We start from the raw sequence: 21,674 nt of genomic DNA on the forward strand, positions 1-21,674 counted from the left end.
ATCATCCCTCCAACTGACCAGAGTAGGGTGTCCCTTGGCCTCAAACTTTGTGTCAGCAAACCTGCTTGCTCTGGCTCTGCCTGGGGCTGTGGGGTGCGACTCACTGCTTAGGTGGCTGCACAGTGACCACCCCTTCCTAGTTTTCCTGTTTCTCAGGCTGAGCCACATAGCCTGTCAGGGCATGTTGCATCCTTGCATCCTGAGAAGCCCTCATCTCTGTGACTCACATGTCACTTGGCTTTGATCTCCGGCTCCACCACACTTTGTCCACACAACCAAAATCCCATTTCCTTGTTTTATTTCAGCTCCCTTTACCACACTGTCACTCTGGTCCCCAGGCAGAAATGCCACCTTTTTTTTTTTTTTTTTAAATATCAATTGCCTGCTCTGGGGAGCCTTGCTCAGTACACAAGGGGTGATGACATGGGTCAAAAAATGACACTCACTTTCTTTCTTTTACTTTAGTTCCTTGTTTTTAGACAAATGACATAGAACCGGTCGGAAGTGCCTTCAATTGCTCATAAGCCACACACACATCAATCCTGGGGCCAAGGCACCTGTCCTTACAAGTCTTGTTGTCTGGGCCTCCATAGCCCTCACTGAGGCTCCTGTTCAGGAACAGTACTGGCAGGCAGTCAATCTCTTCTTTACAGTGTGACTCTGTAGGTAAGGGGGTGGGGGATATTTGCTTAAGAGCAGAAAGTCGCTCTGCCAGGGAGTAATGGAATTTTCTGAAGCTATGCTTTGGTTCCGGTGCTTCATAGAAAGCTTACTTTTCACCTCTGGCATGGCAGGAGAATCTGTCATTTGAATACCCCCTGAGGCATCTCCAAGCCCTGAGCAAAGAAGCCTGTTCTGCAGCTTCTCTGGCCACATTCTGTCAATGGAAGCTTTGGCCGCGTCAGGGTGGGCAGAGGTGATGCAGTGTCAGGAGACAGCCAGAGACAGGGTTTCGATAACAGGTCCTGATCCCTTACAACATAAATGCTACAGAGGATCATGGGTAAAGCAGGGGCTGCGGTGGGTCCGCATGCTGGCATGTTATAGTGTCACACCTTTCCTGATTTCTCAAGCCTGGCCCTCTATTAGGAACTGAGCATAGATCTTAAGTGGTCCCAATTATCCACAGCACCCCATCTGGTATTATTTTGGGTCAAATTCTCAGATGTAGAAATCTCATTACTTGCCCAAGGAGATAAGGGAGCCAGGATTCCAACCCAGGTCCACTTGCTTCTAAAGCAACAGCACTCAGTTACCTGGTGGCCTGCTCTCTTTGGTGTCTGTTGGCTTGCCTATTGGAAGCACCCCCACTGGGTGGTCTTTAGTGAGAGTCCCTGGCCCAGCTGGATGACTCCTCAGAGTTCATGGTTGAAATAGCAGGGACCGCAAATGCACAAGGAGAGGATTGTACAAGGTGTCAAGTTAGGATAGGGAAGTCCCTGGTTATCAGAGGGAAAGGTACAATTCAGACTTCTAAATGATCTTCTGCCACCTTGACTCCCATCTCGTAGACCACAACTATTCATTCTGCCTGTCTGTCTGTCTCTCTCCCCTTAATCACTTCTTAGATTCAAAGTGGAGTAAGAGGGATGGCATTGTTGCCGCCATTTTCCTCTGTAAACGTCTAGCTGATATCTGACGAGCAGAGCAGAGCCCATGGAAGCGGGATGTAGGGATGAACAACACCAAAGTTGAGGTGGGAGCTGTGTAGGAGGGGTAGGGCAGCTGGCCCAGGCTACTGACGGCTGGTGTTTAACAGTCCCCAAAGCTGGAGGACAAATGAGAAGGGGCCGGTTAGGAAGGGCAAGGCTGAGGTCGGCGGGTGAGGAAGCCCAGAATGCCTGCTAGGCTGAACAGTACCAACCGTAGGGACCAGTTTTGCTCCGCCCTGCTTCTTCTTTATTCATGCCCTCTGCCGATGTAACGGCCCAGAGTTCCCAAAGTGCTGTGTTAAGTCCCACTTAGGTGAGTGCTAGAGTGTGAATCTGGACAGTTCTCCCAAGGGTCACCTGTTGAAAAGGCTTAGTCCCGAGCCTGTGGTCCTATTAGCAGAAGGTAGAGTCTTCAAAATCCAGAGCCTAGTGAAAGCGAGCTCATCGGGGGCGTACCAAAGATGCAGATGTTGGGACTCCAGCTCTTCCTTTCTCTTTCCCTACTAGGTCTTATAATGACCACAAGGCGAGAAGTTTGCTCTACCTCTGCCTGCCAAGATGCTCCCTGCTCAAACAGGACCAAAAATGGGGGGTGGGGAACCTCTCAAAACATGAGCCAAACTATACCTTTTCCTCACAACTATTTTGTCAGAGTGACAGAGAGCTAATGTAATCGTCTATGGGCAAGACACCCAGTCCCAACAACTCCTATGGAGATAGAAGGCTTTCTCCACTGTTCATAGTTATGGTGAGAAGAGGGTTCTGAGGAGAGCTGGTGAGAGAATGCCCCACCAGCAAGCAGCATCTAGCTAAGCGAGTGTCCTTGCTGGATTTTCATTGTGACTATTTTTACCATCACTGTAGGTTTCTAGCAAATGTTACTAATTTCCTCTTTGAAGACGAATATAACATTTTCTCTTCAACCATTGAAGGGAAAAAGCGAAGCCACTAAAAGTATTAGCAAAGAAGAAAAGCTATATTAAATTCATTGAAAATTATAATGGTGGTCAAGAAAAGACAGGAGTCACTGGATATAAGAGTTAAAAGTCACTAGCTGAAGGGCCAAATGGACCAGAGTTCAAACCCGTTAACAGTGTGTCTTTGGGCAAGTCATATCATGTCTTTGCGCTGGGGGTGACTCCATCATAAAACAATGATATTAATAGTAAGTGAGCTTCTTGGGTGTCAAGCATCTGGCCCAATGCCTGACAGTCATTGTCAGGGGTAGTTGCTGGTGCATGAAACTCTCATCAGCATGACACACTGAACCCAGAGGCTGGCATTCCTGGGCTAACAGTGGCCAACCACGGACCAGGGAGCTCTGTTGGGACTAAGAATTCTGTCAACAGCATTTCAGAAGCTATCATCTGTCTAGAATTTACTGTCAGGATTTTGGCGCTCAAGGGCAAGACAGCAGGGAAGAGCCATTCCGATGAGCATTCTACAGCTGGGGAGCAAGAGCAGCTGGCACAGAGGCAGGTGGGGTAGCTCAATGGGTTATGGCAAGTGCTGACAAACCTGATAACCTGAGTTCAGTTCCTGGGACCCACGTATTAGAAAGGGAGGACTAGCTCCCACAAATTGCTCTCTGACCTCCACGTGCACACCATGACATGTGTACCCTTTGCACTAAGTAAATAAATAAAAGAATATTTGTAAAGGGTAGTTAGTAGAACTGATCCAGATCCTGCTTTCTTTAGCAAGCCAGTTTGTGATGCCGCCTCACAGCCGGTGTCTGGGAAGGCCCCACCGTTTCCTCAGGGCTGATAGTGGCCCATCTCTTAAACTAGGCCTAGGCACAGTGTAGTTGATGCCAAACACCTGCTTTTCTTCCAGGAACCTGTAGCTTGGCTACATGCAAGGCACACAGTGCCTGTGTAACCAGTACTCAGTAACAATCCTGGAGCCCTGGCTTAGAGGAGCTTGCTCGTGGATAAGAGGAGCTTGCTTGTGGATAAGAGCACTCATCACACAGGCATGAGGGTCTGAGTTCAGATTCTCAGTACCGAAAAGAGCCAGGCATGGCCCCTCCTGTGCTTGTGTAATCCCAGCTCTGTGAGAGGAGGAGGCAGGAGGACCTCCAGGGGCTTGCTGGATACAAGTGAACTCCAGGCTCAGTGAGAGACCCTGTCTCAAGGGACTAAGACGAAGAGCAACAGAAATGTCCTTTTCTGACATCCTCATGTGTGTAGGGGGCAAGGGGGGGGGACGTGTAAACTCTAGATCTTGGGGCTTGTGAGCTTCCTTGGTAGACAGTGATTATGATTTCATATTCTGTCATGGTCACTGCTGGGGGAGTTAAGCATGCCACACGTGAGTCCTTTTCGTGGGAGATTTCCCTGGGGGAGGACTCTAGAACTTGACCCGTTTGCTCCCAGCTTCACCTCTGTCGCCATAGCCCATTCACGGAGTTTGTTTTGCATCCTTATGCTAAAATAGCACTTGTTGTAGGAGTTCTATCAGCCATCCGTCCAACCTTGGACTGGTCTTGGGGACCAGTCTCTGTCTCCAGACTGAGACAAGTCTTGCACCAGCAACAGTCTTCCTAAAGCCAAACAGGAAAAGGCACCATGAGGAAAGTGCTGCTCCTGAGGAAGGCCAGTCTCTCAATAGCATATAGGGGGACTGGTGTGATATCCACTTTGCTTCTCCATGGACAGTTCAGGAGACCCTGTGGGACTTTTCACACATGACTTATGCCTCAACTGTGATTCATACCAAAGCTCTGAAGGATGGAGAACGGTCTCGAATTAGTGACCAGGGTGAAGGCAATGTCAGAGACACCACACCCTGGTCATTGGTTGCCTGTAACAGCAGCCACCCTCTGAGACAGTGTCATGATTGAGGAATGTTGAGAACTGCTTCCCTCCAGGGGACCTTACTCACTTACGGAATATACTTTCCACTGGGGTTCAGGATACCAGAAAGGGTTTAGGACCTGATCCCACCCGCTCATTCGAGCCATGGAAAGCAGAGCAGCTGAGGTCTACTGTCACAAAGACAGGGCTAAGAGCATTTGCAAACACCCTTGGGTTAAGATCGGAGGTGCAGAGGTCGGGTTGCTGTGTAGAGACCACTGTGGGGGTGGCTTCTTTTCAGACTCCCCTCTAGCCAGAGGAAGCTTAGAGAAGTGGGGGGGGACCCATTTTCCTGGTCTGAAAAATGAGAGAACTAGAGTAGAATAGGAGACAGAGAACCCAGCTGACATGGGATGGATGCTTAATTCTACCAGATCTCACCAGAACATGCTAGTAAGGATGACTGATGGTAGGGACACGGAGTTGGGAGAAGGGGTTATGGGATGCGGCACTACACACAAGGGCGGGACAGTCGTAATGGCTTCATGTCCATCTGCTCATTTAAATCTGACCACGCGTATGGCTACTAGTAGCAGCATCATTATTATTTCTGTTTTCACGGGGACTGCCTATTCCAGATATTGTCCAGAGAGATCAAGCAAGTGGCTTTGCCTCGACTGGGTGTGGACTTGAACCCAGCTCCCAAGTTCATAGAAGTTGTTGCCGTGATATCGTATGGGCTTAGCAAGCTAGCAAAGCAGACCAAGGTCACTGCAGTGTCATGCTCCATGGCAGTGACGTCACAGGCTTTAATCACTACTTTTCTTTTACTTATCGACCATGAAACGAATAGAAAAACTACATAAAAGGTGAACCCCTTGGGCCACCCACCACCTCACATGGGGTTCTTCTTGGTGCCGCAAGCATTCTGGGAACCCTCTGGTTTTTTACATTTTGGGAAAACCCCGGTTCAGTCTTTGCTTCCTGGGCTGGGTCTGCAAACCACAAGAGGGAAGCTATCAGTCCGTGGTTTCATCAACCCCCATTCCCCAAGGCCATTTGTGTCCTCAGAGCATGTATGTCCTGAAACTGACTGCACACTGTCCCCAGGTTCTGCTCTGAGCTGGGCTTGTTAGGGAGGCTTTCATCAGCACACCTCGTCTGCATGCCAAAGATTGTGTGGTTGGAGGGCAGCTGGTAGAGGCTTTCAGAGAGATCTTTCCCTTCCTAATCCCCAGAAGCATGCGTGGTGGTTTTGTTCTGTTTTTTAGAAGTGGTCTTTGCAGATGTAATTACATCAAGGCTCTTGAGATTGTCCAGGGTTATCTGGGTAATTCTTAATGCAATCACAGGTGTCCTTGGCGAGGGGGGCTGAGGATAGGAATTTCAGTGGTTGAGGAAAAGCACGCCCAGGGAGGCAAAGGCTGAAGTGACACAGCCAGAAGAGGAGTGAGTTGTTGCCAGGAGCCGAAAGAGGTACAGGCATGGACAGACTTCTAGTACTTCCTATGGGCGTCAAGTTAATGTCAAAGGAAAAAGGACTTTCACATTGATATAGCTGAGCATTCCCAGGAAGTTCAGTTTCAGACAGGGTTTGACCTGGTTGCTTGGTGGATGTCACAGAGAGACTATGAGGCCTCTCTGCTGTTGGTCCCTTCTTTTTTTCTCCATCCTGTCTTTTGCATTGACTCTCTGTTCTATGAGGCAAGCTGCCCAGAGGCCCACCTGAAGCTTCGGGCTTGCATCCTGTCATTGTAGTACCTCTTTCCCCTAATAATTCCAACCAAGTTCTGAGGAGTCATTCTCATAGGACTGTCTTGCGTCATGGGCGCATCTTTGAGCTAGTCGCTCTAGCCAGGGCACAGGATCTGCTAATTAGCCAAGCTGAAATCATTTGTCCCATAAACTGTGAGCACTAAAAATGGAAACCTGGGGATCTCTCACCAGCAGCAGGGTTGTGTGTGATTGTCAGTGGCAGGAATACGCTGCACAGATCTGGATGTTGCAGTCTCCTTCTGGCCTTGTGCTGCAAAACCTGATGGGATGCTTTGGGATCCCACAGTGATTTCTACGCCATTAGATTGCTCTGGCTATTCTGGAGTGGCCAAGCCATTCTCCCCCTAAACGCCAGCCTCTGCTGGCACAGGAATCTCCCTTCATTTGTTGGGGAATCCGGCAACAGCAGCAGCTGCCATCCTGCTGAGGCCATCCATTTGAAAGCCCCATTATCAAAGCATCTTTGAACTTCTGTTGGACTTATGTGACTTATGTTGGATGTTGGGGTTGGGGGGGTGCTGTGCAGGGAAACGGGAGAAGGAAGCATGGAGCAACACTGCCCTACAATAGGGCTTTCTTTGCCAATGTCTTTGTGGGAAGTGGGGGCAGCTCACTGGGAGTGCTGGAGCAACAAAGGAGCTGCTGTGGCTGGATGGGAAAAATAAAACTGTGAAAAAGCTTCCTGCCCCCTCCCCCCCACCACCACCCTGCACCCCTTCATCTTGTCTCCCTTCCCTTCTCATTTGCAACTGGGCACCCTGAGCCTGGATGTCTACAGGGAGCCCTCGGTCAGGAACAGTGACCACTTGTCAAGCTGTGTTCCCTGGTGGGCAAGACGGTGCCATGGGCGACAGGGGAAAACCAAGTGAACAGAGAGTTTTAGAGGCAGATGCACAAGGCCCTGCCTTCAGTGTGCTGCCTTGCTAACACCTGGGGAAGACAAAGTCCTCTGACAAATCCTGGCCCACTGACACATTCCCATGCAGGTGCCGCTGCGCCCAGCTGCAGTCTTGTGTGTTCGTACCCCAGCGCAAACGGTTGAAGTGAATCCTAGCTGATTTGTCAGCGAGCTGCCCAGGACCATAATAACCTGGATGGCTTCAGGTGACCTGCCCCAAGTGAGGGCATGACCACTAAATGAGATAACGGATGGAAGTACGTAGAACATAAGCACATTTTCCTCCCCAAACTGAGCTGAAGCCGCCTGTGGACCACTGAGACATCTCCGGAAGGGTTTCCAGCAGTACCTAGCAGATGCTGCGCAAACTGTCAGTGCCCTGTGCAGCAGACACCTTGGCGCATATGGCCATGAGTCTCAGGGTATCTCAGAGGTGTCAGCCTTTCATAGGGTTATTGTCTCCGTGGTTTGGCACAGAGATAGTGGTGCTGGCAGAGTTGCTGGGCACTTGCTATAGAGAAGCCAAAGTAAGTGCTTCACTGTGCCCTACAGATGGAGTGAAAGTGGGAGGGACTATACGGGCTTTCCTGGGGTGAGGGTGATTGGGGACCCACACACACAGACATACTCAGACACACTCAGACACTCAGACACACACACACAACAGAGAGAGAAAGAGCGAGAGAGACAGAGACAGAAGTCTCTCAATTCTTCCGCCTGTCACTAGATGAGGGTGGAGGAAACAGATACCAACATTAATCATAATGACAAGGAAGTGGTGTCAGCGGGCTCTGTCAGGCTGTTACTTTGGGGGAAACCCCATTACACTAACATAGTGTCACAGTTAGCTTCGGCTGTCCACTTGACATAACCCAGAGTCACCTGGGAAGAGTGAATCTCAGCTGAGACACTGTTTCCATCAGACTGGCCTGCAGCAGGCATGTCTCTAGGGTCACTTTCTTTCTTTCTTTCTTTCTTTTTTTCAGGGACCTTGTCTTTTTTATTATTATTATTATTATTAATTTATTCTTGTTACATCTCAATGTTTATCCCATCCCTTGTATCCTCCCATTCTTCCCTCCCTCCCATTTTCCCACTATTCCCCTCCCCTATGACTGTTCCTGAGGAGGATTACCTCCCCCTGTATATGCTCATAGGGTATCAAGTCTCTTCTTGGCAACCTGCTGTCCTTCCTCTGAGTGCCACCAGGTCTCCCCCTCCAGGGGACATGGTCAAATGTGAGGCACCAAAGTACATGAGAAAGTCATATTCCACTCTCCACTCAACTGTGGAGAATGTTCTGACCATTGGCTAGATCTGGGTAGGGGTTTAAAGTTTACCACCTGTATTGTCCTTGGCTGGTGCCTTAGTTTGAGCGGGACCCCTGGGCCCAAATCTGCCTATCATAATGTTCTACTTGTAAGTTTCTAGGACCCTCTGGGTCCTTCTGCTTTGCTATTTTCCCATGCTTCTCTCATCTAGGGGCACTTTCTTATTGATGTTGGAGCCCACAGCCCACCATAGGCAATGCCTAGGCTGGGTGGTGAAGGCAGCCGAGTAAGCTAGTAAGGAGCATCCCTCTGTGGTTCCTGCTTTGGCTTACCTGGACGGTAGCATGTAACCTGTAAGCCCACTAAGCCTTTCCCTCCTCCCCAGGTTGTTTTTGGTCAGTGTCTGACCACAACAGCACAGTAAGAAAGCCAGTACTCATGTGGTCACCCCTCCCAGCACCTTTTTGCTGGGCATGGAAGGTGCATCCTTTCTGGGAGCTCCTTTGATATGTTCACAGGACACAGGATGTCCTGAGAGCCCTGGTCCTTCCCTGGCCTGTGCTGTCCTGCTACCAGACTCAGCCTGGAGTGGAGGGCTGCTGGCCACTTCCAGATCCCCAAGCTCGCTAGAAATTAGCATCAGCATGACTGCAAGAGAAAGAAGAAGAGAAGAAGGGGAGACGGGTACTGAGGTAGTAGCAGCTCAAGCCGGCTAGTCCTAGAGTTTGGTAACTCCAAAACAACCGACCCAGCTGCCCAGCAGAATTAGCTGTGTCACTTGGGCGTATTTCAGAAGCATCTACACGGCTTCTGCCCATCAGGTGCCGTCCGTGTGCTTTGCAAATTTTAGTTTGGCCATTGCGGAGCACATCTGTAACCCCAGCAATTGGGAGGCTGAGATAGGCGGGCTTGGGCTACATGGTGAGATACTGTTTCAAAAAAACCCAAAAGCTTGAACTGGACAGATGGCTCAGTGGCTAAGAGTTCATGCCTTGAAATCTTGGGGACATGAGTTCAAATTCCCAGAAGCTGCACGAAAATCCAGGTTCTTGGCCTGTATACATACTCGCCACCCCAGGACTAGGGTATAGAGTGGGTAGGAGTATTACTGGGATTTACTGGCCACTAGTATAGCTTCAGCTTCAATGAGTGAGCACATACACACACACACACACACACACACACACACACACACACACACACACACACATATTATATCTTCTATGTGCCAGGAATGATATCCTGACCAATTACAAAATCCACTTTAAAATTCTTAATGCCGTACTAAGCATCCCTCTCTCAATCTGAATCAAAATTCTGTAAGTATCTGGGGAACAGACTTGAGTCCGAGTCACTGGGAGCTAACTCTAGCCTTGGTAGTAGGCTGCACCAGGGCTTCTAAGTCTTATGGTTTGCTGATACTGCGGATAGAGTCTTTCTGTGTTAATGGATTGCTTGTTAGTTTGTTGTTGTTTTTTTGTTTGTTTGTTTGGTTGGTTGGTTGGTTGGTTTTTCGAGACAAGGTTTCTCTGTGTAGCCTTGGCTGTCCTAGACTCACTTTGTAGACCAGCTGGCCTCGAACTCACAGCGATCCACCTGCCTCTGCCTCCCAAGTGCTGGGATTAAAGGCATGCGCCACCACGCCCGGCTCAGTTTGCTATTTTTTTGAGACAGTTGATGCTAACCTCCAACTCAATATCCCCCCAGCTTCAATACCCCCAAGTGCTGGGATTACATGTGTATACCACTGTCCATAGCTGTGTTGTAGAGTGTTAGCAGTGAAGCCAGCAGCCTCCCATGGTAGGCACCATAGTGTCCACTCCCCATGGGCACAAGCTAATCCTTGGAACTTGTATGTGGTGGGTTACATTAAAAGAACTAAAATTGTATGTGGAATTACAGCTGCAGATAAACTGGCCTTAAGCTGCAAAAGTACCATAGATCACCCAATAGGACCCAACCTGATCACTGGGGTCCTTATATGTGGAAGAGAGTTGACAGTGTGAAAACGGTGTAATCTGTTATGGATGGCTTTGAAAGTGGGGGAAAGGCCCTGGCCAAGGACTGGGCAATGTTCAAAACCAGGGAAAGACAAGACAGCCTCCAGGAGGAATGCAGTCAATGACCTTGACCTTGACCTTGACCTATGATCTTTAGAGTACTCAGGGCCTTGAAGAGTCTTGTCCCCCAGACACAGGTAGACTGCTTCAGCAGCCATGGGAGCTAACTCAGCCATCCCCACTGTGGGATGTCTCCAAACAATGCCACATAGCACCTGGGGTGGGGCAGAACTACCCTGGTTTTGAAACACTAACTACCCATAATGCTGTGCTGTTTCCCTAGAAATGGAGAGGAAGGAGTTTTCTGTGTATGATCTGAGGAGACTGAGGGGAAATGGGTGTCCCCACCCAGTTCAAATAGCTCTGTGAGGTGAGAAAGAGGGTGGATGCCAAAGTTGACCCTCCCCCCACTCCTCCCAGCCCTGTTTCTCCAGAACTATAACTCCATGTCATCAAGGACAACATTCCTGTCTGGGCTGGTACATCTTTAGATGGAACTAGAAAAAGAGCCAAACTATCTTTAACTATACCATAAACAAGAGTGTATATAAAAACTCCAATAAAACACTGAAATGTCAGTCACAGCAGGATTGGAGTCAAGACCTCAGCAAGGAAAGCCAGAGAGTAGGCAGTGTGCCCCTGGGAGTGTTTGTGGGAGTCACAGGTGGGGAGGAGAGGCCAAGGAGCACAGCCTGTGCTGCAGGCCACCAAGCCTGGGCTCTGGGCCAGGCACATAGCCCCTGGTTTCTTGGGCCCAACCCTGTGCTGTAATTCTGTTTATTTCATTGGATATGAAATCCATATGGTTCTGATTTATTCCCTGTAGCCGTCATCTTGGCTGTGGCTCTGGAGCCAACAACCATGAGAAGAAGGGCCTTTTGGGTTTGTTCTGGGGAAGGTGAGAAGCTCTGCTCTTCCAGGCTTCAGGGGGTAACCACGAGGAGGCTCACGGTCTGTTTCAGGGACCTCTCCAGGAGTCCAGGGAGGGAGGTAAATGAATGAAGGCTGGTTGTGATTCTGGTCCAGGACCCCAGGCTGGATCCGAAGGTCGGAGCTTTTGGACTTCAAGGTAGATCTCAATAGCCAAAGGCTCCTTTGGGGTCTCAGCTTAGGCCACGGGTGTGCTTGGTGCCAAGCATCCCTGAATCCCCTGCTTCTTCGGAGGTGGGTCACATGAGAACTATGAGCTTTGCTCTGTTCTGCTGGGCAGCAGCTGGCCACATCTGGAGCAGGTGAAGGTAGGTGTAGGGGATGGATTCAGAAAAGGAAGGTTCAGGGAGCTTGACTGGTCCATGGTGGGCTTGTCTAGTTGGTTCCAGCTGCTATACAAGATCACTGTCTCCCAACTGTCATGTGCACTTGAACCTTATGCCCTCAGAGGATGTGCAAACATGGGTCCCATCTGGGAGTATCTGCTTTAAAAAGCCCGAGTGGCCCCAGAACCTGGATTTTCCAACAGACTCCCAGGTGAGGTACTGCAGCTACTGGTATTCTGAGAATCACACTTTTAGAAATGTTAATCCAGAGCTGGGCGTGGTGGTGCACGCCTTTAATCCCAGCACTCGGGAGGCAGTGGCAGGTGGATCACTGTGAGTTCGAGGCCAGCCTGGTCTACAAAGTGAGTCCAGGCCAGGATAGCAAAGGCTACACAGAGAAACCCTGTCTCAAAAAACCAAAAGAAAAAAAGAAAGAAATGTTAATCCAGAACCAAACTGGTATATGCCAAATGGAAACCAACACTGGTAACACGTATAAGCAGAGGTTGCCTGCTTAGGGGGCGAAGATCCCTTCTTAGAGCCGAATACTCTTGGTCATCAACTCTTGGTCATGTGATTTTTTTTATCCTAAGATGAAATTAATATTTTTTCTGTTATCATAGAGTAAATGTGACCTTTTGGCATATAGTTTCTATTAATTTTAACACATATAGATTAGTATGGCCACCTCAACAGCCAGGATGCAAAAAAATTCCATTGATTCCAAAATGTCTCTTCTGTGAGTTCCAGGCCATCCTGGTATACACAAGTTCCAGGCTACATAGTGAGATCCTGTCTCAAAATTGCTTTCCTTCTACATGCCTTTTCATTCATACCTTCCCCACCCAACCCCCTGGTGCCTTCTCCACCCTCATAGCTTTGTCTGAGAATGCCTTTCTTTTCTTTTTTTTTAAATTTAAATTTTTTTCAGATTTCATCTCGATTGTTGTCCCCTCACTTGTATCTTTCTGTTCCCCCTTCCCTCCCTCGTTCATCCTATTCCTCTCCGCTAGGCCTCCCCCACCATATGATCACAGCCTATAAGGTCTTATCTGGGTAGCCTGCTTCCCCTTCCTCTGAGTGCCACCAGGCCTCCCCACCAAGGGGAAGTGGTCAAATAGGGGGTATCAGAGTTCATGTCAGAGTCAGTCCCCACTCCCCACACAACTGTAGAGAATGTCCATTGGCTAGATCTGAATAAGGGGTCTAAGTTTACTGCATGCATTGTCCTTGGTTGGTACATTAGTCCAGATCCGCCAGCCTTGATGGTCTTCTTGTAAGGTTCCAGGACCCACTGGGTCCTTCTATTTCCCCATTCTCCCATACCTCTCTCACCTGGAGTCCCAATAGCAAGTCCCAGCATCTGTCCCAATCCCTTGCTTAGTGAAGCCTCTCAGAGGACATCCATGTTGGGCTAGTATCCAATTATAAGTGAATATATACCATGTGTACCTTTCTGGGTCTGGGTTAACTCACCTAGTGGAATAGCACATTATGTGACCTTTGACACCAGCCTCTTTGCATATGGTACCTGTGTTTGGTCAGCTTGAGTCCTGTGGTGAGTTAGTGGACCATGGTGATAAGTAATTGGTAGAGCTAAGCTGCTCACCTCAAGGTTCAGATGCAAAAAAAGAGAGAAAGAACTGAGGTCCCACTGTCACCTTCAAGGGTTGTGACCAGAACAACTCCCAATATGGCCCCACTTCTTGTTTTTGTTTTGTTTTATTTTGTTTTATGGTTTTTTTGAGACAGGGTTTCTCTGTGTAGCCTTGACTGTCCCGGACTCACTTTGTAGACCAGGCTGGCCTCGAACTCACAGCGATCCGCCTGCCTCTGCCTCCCGAGTGCTGGGATTAAAGGCGTGTGCCACCATGCCTGGCTCGGCCTCACTTCTTAAGGATTCCGGAAATCTGATATGTAGGAGAGCAAGCCTCAAGTAATTGGGCCTTTGCAGGACATTTATGATCCAAATTCTAGTCACTACTCTGAAGATTTGTGAATCAGACCTTAGGTGGACATTTGTTTTCTTTCATTCCTCATGGGTAAATAAGTGCCTGAGAGCAGGCTTGCCAAGTCTGATGGCACGTGTGTGCTTAGCATGGTGGGAAACCGCCACCTTGCTGTTGAGCTGCGGCACCACTCTGCATGCCCTCAGCCACATTTGAAGGGTCCCTGTGCTCTGCAACCTGCATCCTCCGTGCACTTAGAACTGACAGCTTTCTTTATTCAAGCCTTTCCAGGCCACACTTGACTTCAGGGCAAGTCTTGAAAAGGCCCAAAGACTTGTCCAAGGTGCTAGGCTCATCTAGATCCTTCTACCTGGAGGCTGTGCACATTCTTGGTGGTTGCATGGCTTAAAGGACGGGAGGTCATCCCATGTTCCACGTGTTTAATTTAGGAACCAGAAACTTCCGTGCTTCAGTGGGTCTTCAGCTCTATCCAAGAGGAATATTAAACAAGGGGGAAAGATATACATCCCAGAGTCAGGGGTAGAAAGCTCTAGAGTTCTCCCCTCTAACACACACACACACACACACACACACACACACACACACCATTTTAAACTGGAGGTTCCAGTGGGTGGAGTAGCTTGACAAGTGTCACACCAACTGGCAGGTGACTCTCTGCTTAAGGCAGGCAGTGGCAGAAGGGCACCTTTGTCCCTAGAGGCATCCTTAGTGGTAACACCCAGGCCGCTTCTCTGTGGACCCTGACGGGTTGAGCATTTGCAGTCTGATATACCTAAACACGGTGCTCACACAGCGTTGCTGCTTGGCCTCAGGTCCACCCCAGGCGGGGAGCTGGCTTCAGGAAGGAAACCTGTGCAGCCAGCAGAGCCTCAGCTGAAACCAGAGCGGGTGACTTAATGGAGAAGGAGATTCCTAAGAACAGGGTTCTCCTCTGGAGGCCATCCCACCCCCTTCGAGGGAAGGGGCCCAGCTGTCCTGGAAGGCTGTGGACATGCTTTTCCGATTGCAGAATGCTTCTCCTTCATTTTGAATATCATTTGTTTGGTTGCCACGGCAACGTCAAGGCTCTATTTTAATGCTAACCTGCGTGGTTGCAACTTTCTATATATAAATGCTGCTTTGCACACTGAATTAGCGGATGCCACGGGGAAGCAGTGGATATGGGGACTGTGGCAGAAAATGACCAGCCTGTCAGATTTGTATGAGGACCGACTGCAGGGCTAAGGTGAGTGAGAACCCTGACACTTCTTCAGTCACCTTTCGTGCAGTTGCCCCAGGCTAGGAGGAGCAGGTACAGGTGCTGACCAGCTAACCTCTGCAGGCAGGGAAGGCTTCCTTCAATAGCCTCCTGAGATAGGAGTTGGACTCTGCTTTGGAGGGACTTTGGTGAGTCTTCGCTTTCTCTGGTCCTTGACTTTAAGAAGTCTGGGTTGTATGGTGACCAAGGTTCCAAAAATCAAAGGAAGCCACTAAGATGGGATAGGTACCCGAGATGGATGTATTCCTGGTTTCTGTAGACTTACCTCAAATCTCAGATTTGGAATTTTCTTATTTGGTTTTGATTTTTTTTCTCTCCTTATTCCATCATATGGCCAGTCTCTGTGGTGCACAGTAGAGTTCTGAGGAGACAACTAGAAAGGTCTTTGGGAATCAACTGGTATCATTCTCCCGTTGGAGAGAACAGGGGGGCAACATGTTCTGACAAAGGTCACATAGCAAATGGGGCAGGAAAATGGTCCATATGAACCTTCTGACCCTTCCATGTCACATTGTGCACTTTCTGCTGTGGGGTCAGGGCACGCATCAGTCAGAGGAGCTGCAAGAGGGAAACGCAGCCACAGACGTGCCTTTCTGTGCTCGAGTTGGAGAGACATAACAAGCACACGATTACATAATGAGATCCAGAAGACAGCTGTTGAGAAAGTTCAAGTGCAGAAAGCTTGTATTTACATGGGTTCAGGCACTTTCTACATGGGGCGATTTCTCCGGTTTTTCCTGAGGCTTCACTTCCCTAGGGTCTCGCAGAAGAGGCTGAGCATTGTCCCACATGGCCTTGAAGTGATTGGGGTCATACTAGGGGTGATCCCACAGAGGACAGGTTTGGGGTGCAATGGGGGGTGTGTGACACATCTGAGGAGGCAATTCTGTTCTCCAATAGCTAGGAGAGGGTGGGCTGACATCAGAGGACACAGGCCAAGCCAGAGTTCTCCTTGATTTCATTTCTTACTATAGTGCCACACACAGTACAATTATATTGTTAAAATGTGACCTTTTGGTGCACTCTACTATACTATTCGGCATAAACGAATGTTTCAATGATATATAGGTCTGAAGACATTGGCCCCCTTCTTTCTATTGTTTTGTGTGAAATTTAGTCTCACTATTTTGTTAAGGCTGCTCTTGAACTCCCAGACTTAAGGGGCCTTCCTGTCTCAGCCTACTGAATATATGGAAAAACTACAGGCACATGCGACTGCACCCTAAAATCTCACTTCCTCTATCTCCCACTTTCTGTTCCCCCTTTTTTCTGACAGTGTCTCAAACCATAACCTAGCCTGGAATCCATTGGCCTCCATTTTCTGCCCCCCGACGTGCTGATCTCATGCCTGAGGTGGTCACTACCCCACCTAACTCTAAAGAAGGTTCAGTAAACAGAGACTGTATCTGGGGATCAGTGTCTCTTGAACCCTGAGTCCCAAGACACACATTGCATGTAGTCAGTGTTTAGCATGAAAAATAAATATCCTCATGCCTGTGTGTAGCAAGAGTCAGTATATATTTTAGTCTATGAATAGAAATATGTTTGCTTTATTTATTTATTTAGTTAGTTAGTTATTTTGGTCACTTATCAGACTTTCAAAAGAAATAAAAGAGCCGGGTACCTGTAATCCCAGCACTCGGGAGGCAGAGGCAAGCGTATTATTGTGAGTTTGAGGCCAGCCTGGTCTAAAAAGCAAATCCAGGACAGCCGAGGCTACACAGAGAAACCCTGTCTCAAAAACCTAAACAAACAGACAAATCAAAGTGGAGTAGTGACCAAATGCTTCTCCAAAATGCCTGTGGATTCCCTTTTCAGCGAAACCCTGGCTCCCAAGGGGGACAAAGGGAAGGTTTGGGTGGACTCAGTGTGCTGCACCATTTGGAGAAGCCCACGCTGCCCACTTGGGAAGTGGCTGGTCTGTTGACAGGAATGTAGCTGCCTGTTCTCTCAGACCTGAAATCAAGAGGAAAATAGCACCTACAGTTCCCAGGCCCCCAGGGCTGCTCCAGATAACATCCTCAGGCAAGACATCTTGTGACCCAAGCCCTTGGACACCTTTGTCACTGTTATTCTACAGGCCACAGGACACTCATTCCCGTGCCCCTGAGAACTGCAGGAGAGAATTTCACACACCTCCTGGGAGACTCCAAATCTACTGCCCTCCCACTAGATAGACACTGCATCCCCAGGTGCTGGCTTTCTCTTTTTTGTCATGTGACTCCCTGGTCCTTGTAGTGACTGTGTCATCTCTCCAAGCATCTGCCCTCATCCAGGCTCATATCCTTAACCTATTTTGGCATCCCTCATACACCTACTTCTCTGAACACCATCTTCAGCTGATGGGTATGAAGCCAAATAGGACAGATCTTCCAGGGTCTCATCCATCCAGGAAAATGTCTGTGCTTCCCACAGGGGAAAGGTTATGCCAGGCTGGAAAGCAGGGAGGCGGCCACACATGTGCAATCCTTGGAAAATGTCCTCAGAGAGCCCAGAAACCCACATTCCGCTGTGCGCACTAGGACCAGTGCTAAGAGGGCCTGGCCAGAAAACTGGTCCGCATGGGCAGATCTGCTGCCTGACAGCCTGGGAAAGAGGTATTCAGCCCTTTAAAACCAAGAGTGCCTCTTCAAAGGACAGGGTATGCAGAGAGCCAACAGAGCAAACCAGCAGCACAGCTGGGTGAAATCAAGTGCAGAGCACAGAGACTTGTGAATTTATTTTAATTTTGCTTTTGTTTTCCCTCCATGGTTTCATTTAAATACTTTTGAGTTGGTTACCAACATCTTAAAATCAGCACTTTTCACACACACACACACACACACACACACACACACACACACACACACACACCCAGAGTTCCAGCTTCTCTCACAAACAAAACAAAACAAAAACAACTAGGAGCTGTGGTCACACCCAGCCTGCTGTCCAGTGTGGCTCTGACATGTTGCTGCCACTGCTTTTCAATTTGCCCCAGTCCCCAAACCCCTCTGCTGAACACTATCCCAGAGGCAGGTATGTGGTCGTTATTACTTCACTTGGGTGGGGGTGCGTGTGTGTGAAAAATTCCCTGCACCTGTGTCCACAGCAAGTGTTGAAGGGCGTATCCCTGCCAGGTGTGGTGGTGCCTGCCCATAATCCCAGCATTCAGGGTTGTGTTCTTGTCTGCTATTGCCCCTTGGAGAGCCAGAAGAGGGTGTCAGAGCCCCTGGAGCTTGAGTTACAAGTATCTGTGAGCTGCCTAACATGGGTGCTGGGAATAGAACTCAGATCCTCTGCAGGAGCAGTATTTGATCTTAACCACTGAGCCATCTGTCCAGCCCCTTAGTGCCTTTTTGGATGACAACAGACTGTTCAGCACTTCTATCTGCGGGTTCATTGATGTAATATTGATGGATGTCTTAGTCTGTTTTGTGTCAATCTAATATGATACGCCACACTGACTAAGTTATATAGACTAGGAATGGATGCACTACATAGTTGTAGTGTTAGGGAAATCCAAAACTATGGCATCAGCTTCTGGTTGAGGAAGCCCTAGGGCATCTTCCCATAGTGGAAGGCAGAAAGGCAACATAGCCTAAGGGTGGTATGCAAGAAGGGGCCCCGCTTGCTCTGTTAACAAGGCCAACCTGTGGTAACTAAGCCACTCCTGATAGCCAAATTAATCTATATCCATAAAGGTCGGACGCTCACAACCTAATTAACAGTGAGAGATTCCCCAACTCCTAGCACTGTTGCACTGGGAATCAAGTCTCCAATGTGAAAAGTCTTAGGGTTCCAACCTGAAAAGCAGACAAGATTGGCACCTTCACCTGGCCTTTAGAGAAAGTCACTTGGCTGCCTTCACATGGGACCAGCAGTGTGTGGCCCTAGTGTCACAGCCAGGGAACTATGCCTCATTCCAAGGGACTGGGTAAGCTGCTCAAACTTACCAAGGGTAACCAGGTATTCAGAGGAACTGGAAGTCTTTAGATAAAAATATGCTACCAGTTCTTTTTTGTTTTTGTTTTTGTTTTTGTTTTCAAGACAGGGTTTCACCATATAGCTGACCTGGGACTAGCTCTGTAGACCAGGCTGTCCTCGAACTCACAGAGATCTGCCTGCCTCTGATTCCCTGAGTCCTGGGATTAAAGATGTGCTCCACCACTGCCCTGCACGCTACTCGTTCTTTAAAACTAACATCTAGGCAAGGACCAGCCATGTGTTGATTTCATGCTGGTAACTCGGATGCTATTGCACAGTCATCTGGTCCCTTCCAGCCTGGCTAAGGGCTTTGGTAGCTTCAGTATACAGTCTATGTGCACCTTTCCCAAATGCTGCACTTGGAGAACTGACCCAAGGCTCTTGAGAAGCTTGTCTCTCAGACTCCAGCCAGGCCACTGATGACCATGTCTCCTTGGCCAGGTTTTTTTTTTTTTTTTCCTGTGTGCTTTGGGGAACTGGGGTGTGGGGTTAAGTATCTAAGAGCACTCTCATTGTGAAGCAGACTGGCACATAGGCAGGGCAGTCTCCACCTTCTAGACTCTTCCGTTTTTTCTTTCTATCTCTGTTCTTGCTCTTGATGCACAGGTCATTCCAGGGCGGGGGGAGGGGTGGGAGGGGGGTGGAGGTCCACATACCAGATAAGCTAATACAAGCACTGTGCAGGGTGTGGAAAGAAGCCTGTTTAGTTTGCGCCCCCCCCAGGCCCTGCCCCCACACATACCCTCATGTAGTCCATGCTGGCCTCAAACTCATTATGTGAAGCAGGGATCAACTTGAACTCCTCGTTCCTTCTGCCTCAACCTCCCAAGGGCTGGGGCGTTAGGCGTGCAGTATCACCGTGTATATTAACACATATGCTAGGCAGGCATCTCGTCAACTGAGCTCCATCTCAGGGTCATGCATTTCTTATGCACATCTGTGCCTGACGACAAATTTGAACGGAACACTTTCTCCATGAGTGAGCGGACGAGCGGTCGTTCCAGGTCATTTAAAGCAGAGCAGTGGTGGGTGGAGAAGTTAAGCAGGGTGGGGGCACACCTCCCAGGAGACGGTCCCTTTCTAGGCATCCAGAATTCAGTGTAGAGGGGAGGAGGCGCTCATGATTAGAGGGTTAGTGTGGGAGCTGCCTCTGCCTCTTGCTTTGGTCAATGAGTAGAAGCTGCCTGCTGGAGCTCCTGTTCTGCCGGACCCCAGACAAAACCCCTCGCAGCTACTCAGCAGTCAGCTCCATCTCCTGGGAGGCATCCCCCCCCCGCCCCCCTGGATTCTGGTAAGAGTTCTTGGTTGTGGGGAATGCATATGCTGAGATTTTGTTACTTACTTAACAATCCACTTCCCCCTGCTGGTACCTCTCTCCCCAGTTAACAAGCCTCCCTACTAGCAATCAGCATCATCGCCTTCTGGGGTCAAATGGATAATGAGGGGGCTGGCAGCCTGGCTCCCTCTACAAACTAGAGTGTTTACCTTGGGAGGTAGCAGAGGTTCAGTGTGTAGACTCAGAGGCAGCCTGGGTAAGGAGGAATCAGCGCTAGGCTTAGAGACGGAACACCGGGTTCAAACCATGCTATGAAGTGAAAATAAGCAGTAACTCCCCTGAGGTTTCTGCAGGAGTCAAGTAAGCTAGTTTATGTCAGCTTCCTGGCCCCCAGCAGATGCTTGTGCAGTACTTAAGTACAAATGAACACACCAGATTTCATAGCAAAATGCAGGCAGTGGAACCTATTGAAGATATCCAAGTGTGGGAATTGGGGTGGGGGGCTTAGGTCCCTGTGTCTCCCTATTCAAAGAGATCCTGTGTCTCTCTATCTAATCTGACTCCTTCTGTGGCAAGCCTGTGGCATGAGTAGAGGCACGTATGGGCCACTTCAGGAAGGGTGGCAGAGGCCTTGTATAAAAGTCTGCATCTCTTGTTCAAGGTCCAGGAACGGTCTGTGCATGCCTTGTGCTGGAAATCTCTGTTTTCCGGGCTGTCTTGTCTGGCTGGGGTTTTGAGTCTTGGTGGTAGGGAAACAGTCCGCTAAGGATTTGCAAAAGGGAAAAATCAGGTGTGCTCAGCCAGGAGCTGTCCAGGATGTTTGGATGCCCACAGGACTCTGAAGTCCAGTCTTGTCGTTCCCGTGTCCTTCCTCCTATTTGTTCTGTCAGCCTTGTCAGTGTCAGGAAGGTTAGTCAGTGTTGCTCTGGGACGTTCCATACAGACTGTTGGGGAGGCCTGGTATTGGAGAGTGAGTCTCGGTTCCCCTCAGCCTATGGCAGCTGGCAAATGTCACCCAGAGACTTAACAGGTGGTGGAAAGCATTGCAAAGCGAATTCATTTCTACCTGAGTTTCTGCCCCCTGAACTTTGACCAAACTTCTGTAATAGAGAGAGACTTGCTGTGCAGTCAAGGCTGTCCCAGCCTCCTGAGTGCTGAGTCTACCATGTGCCACCATTGCTGGCTTGTGTTTTCGTTTGTGTGTGCTGAAGACAAAAAGGGCATTTCACATAGGGTTTTCCAAGGTTATGCAACTAGTGGAATATGACTGCAACCTAGTGTATGCTTTTCCTTTTGCTAGCTAGAGACCAGAAGCTGGGTTTGGGGCAGGCAGATATCTGAGCCCGGTGAGCAGTCTGTGGGGCCTCTGCATGGCTTGTACTCCTGCCCCCAGCCCAGTGCGGTCATGAACGCCTTTTGCTGGAAATCCCTGTGGGTTGTTCTTTCCAGAAGCTCCTGGAATCTTCCAGGTCCTCTTGCTTGGCTAGAGCTTTGCA

General features: G+C 49.1%; 1 protein-coding gene across 6 annotated transcripts in view; it reads left to right on the forward strand.

Annotated features, from left to right (window-relative positions):
* Nucleotides 1-21,674, forward strand: part of Gas7 (growth arrest specific 7) — a 218,733-nt gene that overhangs the window by 94,886 nt on the left and 102,173 nt on the right. Inside the window, exon 1 of one of the 6 annotated variants that reach the window (XM_051168028.1) lies at nucleotides 14,765-14,906. The exons of the other annotated variants lie outside the window; for them this stretch is intronic. Coding sequence (XP_051023985.1) covers nucleotides 14,883-14,906 — 24 coding nt within the window. The 5' untranslated portion in view covers nucleotides 14,765-14,882. Of the gene's footprint in view, nucleotides 1-14,764; nucleotides 14,907-21,674 lie in introns of those variants that run through there. 6 annotated transcript variants of the gene reach the window in all.

Source organism: Acomys russatus, chromosome 25 (assembly GCF_903995435.1).
Source record: "Acomys russatus chromosome 25, mAcoRus1.1, whole genome shotgun sequence".
Taxonomy (NCBI): Eukaryota; Metazoa; Chordata; class Mammalia; order Rodentia; family Muridae; genus Acomys; species Acomys russatus.